The sequence below is a fragment of the Malaclemys terrapin genome, chromosome 8 (assembly GCF_027887155.1).
Source record: "Malaclemys terrapin pileata isolate rMalTer1 chromosome 8, rMalTer1.hap1, whole genome shotgun sequence".
Classification (NCBI taxonomy): domain Eukaryota; kingdom Metazoa; phylum Chordata; order Testudines; family Emydidae; genus Malaclemys; species Malaclemys terrapin.
In genome coordinates, this window is record NC_071512.1 from 55,455,811 (window position 1) to 55,464,733 (window position 8,923).

At 47.3% G+C, this 8,923-nt stretch overlaps 1 protein-coding gene across 1 annotated transcript in view; it reads left to right on the top strand.

Moving 5' to 3' along the window:
* The window catches only part of RGSL1 (regulator of G protein signaling like 1), a 51,898-nt gene that overhangs the window by 39,571 nt on the left and 3,404 nt on the right, over positions 1 to 8,923 (top strand). The window contains 5 exon segments of the mRNA XM_054038747.1: positions 2,150 to 2,279; positions 3,267 to 3,447; positions 5,215 to 5,353; positions 6,082 to 6,206; positions 6,389 to 6,501. Coding sequence (XP_053894722.1) covers positions 2,150 to 2,279; positions 3,267 to 3,447; positions 5,215 to 5,353; positions 6,082 to 6,206; positions 6,389 to 6,501 — 688 coding nt within the window.

Below are 8,923 nucleotides of genomic sequence, written 5' to 3' on the forward strand. Positions count from 1 at the left end.
GGATGAATATAGGCAAACAACACAGGAATGCAGGGGCAAGATTAGAAAGGCAAAGGCACAAAATGAGCTCAAACTAGCTACGGGAATAAAAGGAAACAAGAAGACTTTTTATCAATACATTAGAAGCAAGAGGAAGACCAAAGACAGGGTAGGCCCACTGCTTAGTGAAGAGGGAGAAACAGTAACAGGAAACTTGGAAATGGCAGAGATGCTTAATGACTTCTTTGTTTCGGTCTTCACCGAGAAGTCTGAAGGAATGCCTAACATAGTGAATGCTAATGGGAAGGGGGTAGGTTTAGCGGATAAAATAAAAAAAGAACAAGTTAAACATCACTTAGAAAAGTTAGATGCCTGCAAGTCACCCGGGCCTGATGAAATGCATCCTAGAATACTCAAGGAGCTAATAGAGGAGGTATCTGAGCCTCTAGCTATTATCTTTGGAAAGTCATGGGAGACGGGAGAGATTCCAGAAGACTGGAAAAGGGCAAATATAGTGCCCATCTATAAAAAGGGAAATAAAAACAACCCAGGTAACTACAGACCAGTTAGTTTAACTTCTGTGCCAGGGAAGATAATGGAGCAAGTAATTAAGGAAATCATCTGCCAACACTTGGAAGGTGGTAAGGTGATAGGGAATAGCCAGCATGGATTTGTGAAGAACAAATCATGTCAAACCAATCTGATAGCTTTCTTTGATAGGATAACGAGCCTTGTGGATAAGGGTGAAGCGGTGGATGTGGTATACCTAGACTTCAGTAAGGCATTTGATACGGTCTCGCATGATATTCTTATCGATAAACTAGGCAAATACAAATTAGATGGGGCTACTATAAGGTGGGTGCATAACTGGCTGGATAACCGTACTCAGAGAGTTGTTATTAATGGTTCCCAATCCTGCTGGAAAGGCGTAACGAGTGGGGTACCGCAGGGGTCTGTTTTGGGACCGACTCTGTTCAATATCTTCATCAACGACTTAGATATTGGCATAGAAAGTACGCTTATTAAGTTTGCGGATGATACCAAACTGGGAGGGGTTGCAACTACTTTGGAGGACAGGGTCATAATTCAAAATGATCTGGACAAATTGGAGAAATGGTCTGAGTTAAACAGGATGAAGTTTAACAAAGACAAATGCAAAGTGCTCCACTTAGGAAGGAAAAATCAATTTCACACATACAGAATGGGAAAAGACTGTCTAGGAAGGAGTACGGCAGAAAGGGATCTAGGGGTTATAGTGGACCACAAGCTAAATATGAGTCAACAGTGTGATGCTGTTGCAAAAAAAGCAAACATGATTCTGGGATGCATTAACAGGTGTGTTGTGAGCAAGACACGAGAAGTCATTCTTCCGCTCTACTCTGCTCTGGTTAGGCCTCAGCTGGAGTATTGTGTCCAGTTCTGGGCGCCGCATTTTAAAAAAGATGTGGAGAAATTGGAAAGGGTCCAAAGAAGAGCAACAAGAATGATTAAAGGTCTTGAGAACATGACCTATGAAGGAAGGCTGAAAGAATTGGGTTTGTTTAGTTTGGAAAAGAGAAGACTGAGAGGGGACATGATAGCAGTTTTCAGGTATATAAAAGGGTGTCATAAGGAGGAGGGAGAGAACTTGTTTACCTTAGCCTCTAAGGATAGAACCAGAAACAATGGGTTTAAACTGCAGCAAGGGAGGTCTAGATTGGACATTAGGAAAAAGTTCCTAACTGTCAGGGTGGTTAAACACTGGAACAAATTGCCTAGGGAGGTTGTGGAATCTCCGTCTCTGGAGATATTTAAGAGTAGGTTAGATAAATGTCTATTAGGGATGGTCTAGGCAGTATTTGGTCCTGCCATGCGGGCAGGGGACTGGACTCGATGACCTCTCGAGGTCCCTTCCAGTCCTATAATCTATGAATCTATGAATCTATGACATTGAAAAGCAATGACTGTGGCTCCGTGGGGTCAGTAATTCCACATAATGTGTGGATTCATTTTGATGCATTAGTTCAGAGTGGCAGGTCTGCCTGGGCACAGATCCCCAGGGAATAATCAGGATAATTAGTCTGAAGGCATTCCCATCAGGCCCATAGTTACTTACTGCCTCCGTTCCCTGCCTTGCTTCCTTTCCAAGTGCTGTACATAAGCTGACACCCTCCATGCTCTTTGCCCACAGAAGAGAGTGTGGTTCGTGCTCCAGGCTTTCATCAGGAGCATCTGCAAGTTCCGGAGGGAGATGAACAATCGGCAATCCCGCAAAGACTTTGAGGACTTTCTCCGGAGGGAGCTCGTAAATCAAAAAGAAAGTACGTCCAGACCCCGCTCATTCTCCTTCCTACCATTGTTGCCACCTGGGGTGAGCAGACTCTAGGGGAGGCAATAGCAGAAACCTGGCAGCTTGTCCCCTGCTGTCATTTTCTTACCCGAGAGTTCTCTGTTGGAGGCATATAAGAGGCCAGAATACCAGCTGGCTCAGAGCGAGTGAAGCAGCTGGGTTGTTCTCTCCATAGCAAAAATCTGCTCCAACCCAGCAAGAAGTTAGCCACTGGAGAAGGGGAAATCCCATTTGCTAACCTGGGCAGGCAGCTCTGCAGTTGGCCACTCAAAGTGGCATTTTATGCAGCTCGTGCTATTTGAGCACCCATGCGAGGAGCTGGGCAGCCTAATTTAGGCACCCATTAGGCACTATAATGAAAAATCAGGTCCTAACTGTTTAAAGCACTAATTGTACTGCATAACCCACCTGGGAGCTGCCTACGCCTTACGTTTTCAGCGCATCTGAAGACAGCACCCACCAGCTGCTTCTTGAATGTTCAGTAAGTCTGTGCAGTGACTTAGTACCTGGCGTCAGCTGTGAGCATTTCCTCCATGTGGTGGTTTAGGGCGTAGCACTAATGTAAGTTCTTTCCTTGTGATTTAGGGTAGTGCTGGGGGGGCAGGAGGGGTATGGGGATTAGAGAGTAATGCGCACTAGAAGGGCTCTGGATGAGCCCTGTGTGTACTGGGGGAAGTGTACAGGTTGAGGATTACAGGGCCAGAGACACCAGCAGCGAACCATAGACAGAAGAGTAGAGCACTTTAGGTGGGGGTTAGGCCGGGTACAGGATTGCATTGTCGGGGGATTGGGTAAATTGATAGAGAGACACACGTGGGATTGAATGAGGTGTGGATCAATCCCATTAGTGCTGGCCCTGTCACCTCCACGCACTGTCTCTCTCTCAATTTACCCAACATCTGGGTTGCAGGAGCTTGAGGGAGATGAGTTGCTCAGGTCTTCCCTTGTCCTCACTCAGACTTGCCCAGTAGCTCCATGCGCAGTACCATTGCCATGGCTAGCCCCCGCCAGGCCGTGCCGACTGCCAGCACGGGAGAGGATGTGGAGGTGATACAGGTGAAGCGCCGGCTCTTTAATCAGCGGCACATTTCCATCAACTTCCTGGTCAACGACCTCAGTTTTTACCTGGAGATTGAGAAGTAAGCCTGCCCGCCCTGTCCGTTTGTTTCAAATACCTTGGGGTTCTTCCTGTCTTGCAGGGATAAAATCCCTGGCCTGTTGGGCTGGCTCAGACAGAGCAGCACCGCACGCTAGTCTGCTGGGCACTCAGCTGATCTGTTGCTTACACTGCAGTGATGTGGTGCTGGGAGGTACTGAACTCAGCTCCCAGGGCAAAGAGACAAGACTCAAAGGCCCGTTCCTTTACACAAAGAAGCCCCCTTTGCACAGCCAGAAGGGAGTCTTTGGTGTGAATGAGTACCTGTTGCTGAGTGCTCTGCAGCGACACCTGTTGGCTGATCAGGGAGCAGCAGTAACAGAACACTGAAAGACGCTCGCTTTCACTCTCCCAGCCAGCACAGGAATGGCGGTGACACAAGCTGTGTGTCTCCATGGTAGGAGGTTGTTTAAGGGGGGGGACAAGTTAAGCCATGCTGCCTGTGTCTGCATTGCGTTACCCTAACTGTGACCCGTGCACTGCTGGTGGCCTGCAGAGAGCGGGCTAGTTACACACTACTGGCTGCTGCTCCTGGTTTGACATTTGGTATTTTCCTGCTGGAGCTGCCACGGGGATGTCGTGATGGCCAATGGCAGAGGTGGGAAGCACAAGACAATCCCTCTGCTGAGGTGTAGTTGCCCCTATGAAAGTATCTGGGAACCTTTATGCCATCCCCCAACCCCCTCTGTCATAGAGTGACTCACCGCTGGCCAGGTGTGGTGTAGCAGGCTCTGGTCTGGCACCCATTGCGGGACAGCTGTTCCAGCCTAGTGGTGGTCTGCCTCTTCCGGTGACTCAACCCTTTGGCCAGGCCACATCCAGTCCCACCCCTTCCGGGGTAGCAGAAAGTCCTGCAAACACCAGCCTGATGTCCTTAGGTCAGGTTTCCAGCCCTGACTCTAGGCCCAGTGATCTTTACACCCCTTGTCTCCAGGTTTCCCAGAGTCCCTACTTTTTGTATGGAGGTATCATGCCACCTTCCTCAGTGGCCAGGAGGGGAACCCAGGCCCTCCCTCTTCTCTGGGTTCCAATCCAGGGACCCTGTGGAAGCAGACAAGGTCCACTCCCCCAGACTCCTCATTTGAGTGCTTCCTACCTTGGACTTCCTGCTGCCCCTTTCTGGGCTGAGTCCTTTCCATTTCTTGTTGTGAGCGATACTTCCCCGAGTTTCTCCCCCTGGAAGTCCTGTTCCTTTTGGTCAGAGCTCCCTTCGGAGGGACTGCTCCACCCCTCTGTCTTCCCAGTGTCTCTCCTGGCCTGTTCCAGGGTTCTCGTGTCAGGAGAGGATCCCCAAGGCCTATTCCCCCATCTCCATCCCTGGGCTTCCTCTTTCCTCTACTGCCCTGAAATCCTGCCATTGGCCCACAGGCCTCTCTATTGACCAGAGAGGGACTGCAGTTCTTACCTTCTCACTGTGGCTCCTTCACCTCATTATAACTCCCAGATCCTTCCCAGCTAGGCTTCATCTTTAATTGGACCTGGCCCATCCTCCAGGTGCAACTGGATGCATTCATTGCTCTCTGGCTCCAGTTAGCCCTTTCTATACCAGTGTGGCATATACACCCTATCACACCCTCTTTGGAGGAAGACGTGCCACAGGGCAGGGGGTGAATGTTAGTGGGAAGTGGGTCAAAATCCCCGACGTGGCTTAGAAAATCACAGCTAAAGGCCATATGTTGTATCAGAGTCTGAGGAGACAGCCACACCCACGGCTTCTCTCTTAGACATCCCCTTCCATTTGTCCTGGCAGGTTTTGTCACCTGGCTGATTCAGCTGCAGTGCTCGCAGCCTGCGGGATGTACACCGAGAGGGACGTCACCTTTCTTAAGACCAAAGTGGCCACAATCACCAAACTCTTCCTGAACTCCGAAGTCGCTCCTAAACTGCGGGTAGGAGGCTGTAACACGCCCTGCACGCTCACTACCAGGGAGGCCTGGGGCCTGCAAATCATCACCTGAGAGCCTTATGGACTGGGGGATATCTGGCTCAGGGAATTAATAATGGGACCCAGGTTTCAATTGCTCCGGCTGAACATACTGCAATTCTGATGACTTTGACATTGTGCGAAGTAAGTTATTAGCTTCAATCCAGGTCCTAATGGAGAGTGTCCATGATCACCAAAACCACTCTCACAACTGACGCTAATTGGTAATCCAGAGAGAGTGAGTGAGTGGGCATGGCGACCGAATGACCATGTAGAGACATTGGCCCCTCTGGTCAGGGCTGAGACACAGTGGCTGGCTTTACGATCAATAGAGAAGAGCCTTTTGGTCTGTATTCACTAGAGATCACTCATACTCTCCCTCCCCGTTACGCTGCACCTCCCCATGGCACACTGGTGTTTTAACCACATTTCTTCTTAAATCCCTTTTAAAAGCATGGTGAGGGAAGGGGCAGAAAGGGGATTCCTTTGGATTTTGGCTAGTTAGCCAGGAAATAAACCAAGACCCTGCTTGGAGAGCTCTGAACTGTGACCAGGGCTCTATAAGTGGAATGTAGAATCCTGGAAGGTGCGAGGGCAGGGGGAGTTACTAGGGGTGTTTCTCTCTGGGATTCAGTAGGGATGCCACCTGTGCCTTCTGGCCCATTTGTGAAGTGGTCTCTGTTCTGTGGCCAGGTGAACATTTCTGAGGGCCAGAAAGATTTAATCCGGAATTTAGTTTCCAAAGGAGTCCTGGATCGCAGCCTCTATCACGTGGCCTTGCTGAACGTCTTCCCGGTTCTGATACACTTCTGGAAAAGGTAAAAATCCCTCGCTTTTGGACTGGGTGAGGGGGGTGCAGAGGTGGGTGTTGGGCACTTTCTCGCCTTCCTTTCTTCCAAAGAACATGTAAGTCCGAAAGGGACGTTATTGCTAGCTGTATTCCTCAAATGTGTTAGACTTGATTTGCTGTCTGTCCTTGACCTTAACATTTCCCCTACAGATACTGTAACTGGAAGGCAATGGAATCTTTCCGCAGGTACCCGAAGATAAAAAAAAATCTCTCTCCACTCCCTGCTAAGGCATCACCTATAACATCCAGTATCTTCAGTGGGGGTAAGCTGAGACTGCCTCTTCCTCATCCTCTCTTTCTCTGATGTGTTAGCCGTGTCACGTATGCTGCACGTTACTCCTCTCAGCCTCAGGTAGTGGCTCATCAGTGGTTCTGTATGAGAGGCAAAATTTGATATTAAAATACCTTTATTTGGTGAGCATTTGCACAGATCAGGCAGCTGTCATGCTTCATGGTGTACACTGGATCAGGTCAGGAAGGAATCTTCCTCCAGGTAAAGTGCTGCACAATTGTCTAGGGGAGTTTTTTGTGTGAAACATCAGGTAATGATACAGGTACTGTAACTGAAGCAGAAGACAAGAATTGATGGATTAATATTGATCTGGCAATTCCTATCTTCCTATGTTGGAGATCATTTTCAATCAGCATGATGGTCTCAAAACAGTTAGAGCCTTTCCCTTCATTCCCTCCTAGATAGTACATGAAAACCCGTCCGTGGTAAGTCCCATAACCGTACATCTGCTACTGAATACAGAAAGTCAAATCAGGGTCATATCCATCAATTGCACTTTCTCCACGATAAACACACTAGATTCCTTATACCACGTCCCAAAAAAATATTCAACCCTTCAAAACAGAAATTAAACTAAAGTCATTCTGGTTTGCGAATTTGCTCCCAGCCAGGTTCGGAGATGAAAGCAAATTGAGGAGTGATTCATCTCTCATGTAACTTCACTGACATCAGTGGCTTTACACCAGGGCTGAACTGAGCACTTACAACGCAGAGAAGCTGCAGTCAGGGCTCGGGGGTGATACTCACTAGAGTTCAGATGTGAAGTGGAGTGACTGGTGTAGAGTACATTGTCCTAGGGATCAGGGACAATTTTCACTCCTCAGCCTGGCACTTAGTACCAGCTCATTTAAGAACCAAACTATGAAATGATACTAAGACATTAGCACTGAAGTGGTTGTCACTCCCTCTGACACCTTGGATTCCTCACTGAATATTCATGTGGCAATTTTCTAATTGACTTACCACCTTTAATCAAAATAGTCATTTTTTTATGAAGAGAGAGAGTTTGTTTTATTTTCTTTAATAGTTAGAATAGAAAACGGAGAGTCAGGAGTCTAGGGTTCTATTCTCTCTACTCCATCGTTGAATGACCTTGGTCAAGTCATGCAACTGCCGTGCCTCCGTTTCCCTGCATATAAAATGAAGATTTGGAGCCTTGATTCTCTATTTTGTTATAGCAGTTTTATGTGGCTCTATTGATCTGAGTGGTGAATCAAGCCCATTGATGTCTGTTGAGATGCATATCAAGATGTATTGATCCAGGCCAAACAGAGCTCAATATTTATCCCAAGGAACAATAAATCTTATTTTCACTCAAAGTGGAAGTTACTACGTGTAACCATGCCAACCTCTCTTCCTTATTTGTTTGTGGAATGTTTATCAGGGGGCTTCTGAGACCAGCTCCTCAATACATCATGGCTCTAGTCCCAAAGTCAGGATTATTGACCTCCCGAGGAGGCAGACAAAATTTGATTCATCACATGATTATTCTCAGCCAGACGTCAGTCAAAATTTCAATTGCACATAAAAAGACTTAGGGTATCTACCTGACAGGGCTGTTTGGGAGGGTAAACAAATCTTCGTAAAAAGCTTTATGGAGAGAGTTATATGCAGTACATGCAAATTATTACAGTCATTAACTATTTCTGTTCCATGCTGTCTACTCCCAGGCACCAGAGTTCATGTTAAAAACCATGATGCTTTGAGATGTGACCAATCATTATCCCAGTATTCAAGTGTTGCTCTGGACTGGACTGCAAATGGAATACATTGAAATGGCATTTTGTTCCATCCCGTCCTGGCCATAATTCGGCAAGGGTGCCAATTGGGCAAACCCCTGTGCCTGCACAAAGCTCCTTGCAGGACTGGGGCCCCTAGCAGAATCCAAACTCTGTAGCTAGGGCCTTTAACAGACTAACATCCTCACTAGAGCTGGCAGAGGATGACACATAAATCACTCTGACCTCTGTGTTATAGCTACTCACTGTGTTTGTGTCAGTTTCTAGAGCTGCCCATTAAATGAGAAGAACCATCTGTAGTTGTTACCAGTGTCCGCACTGCAAAGCTGAGATAGTGGTGGGAGAGCAAAGCAGATTCACTTCTGCTTCATGTCATCCACACACTTGCCAGCCAATCTCCGATGGCAGAATCTGTATTGTTGGTGTCATTGTATGAGGAGGGGAAAATACCCAGCTGGATTTCCAAATCCAGGATAAAAGTGTATTTTAGGCAGTCAGAAAAATCTTGTTTCGACTTGCAAACTGAATTGTTTCTGCTGACTTTTGTCAAGATACCTTCCTGATCATGATCACACCCTAAAGTAAAAGCTTTACCTAGTGAGGTTACTGACAGGATGGGTTAAATAGTTTTTTTTAAAAAAGAACTCTAAAATT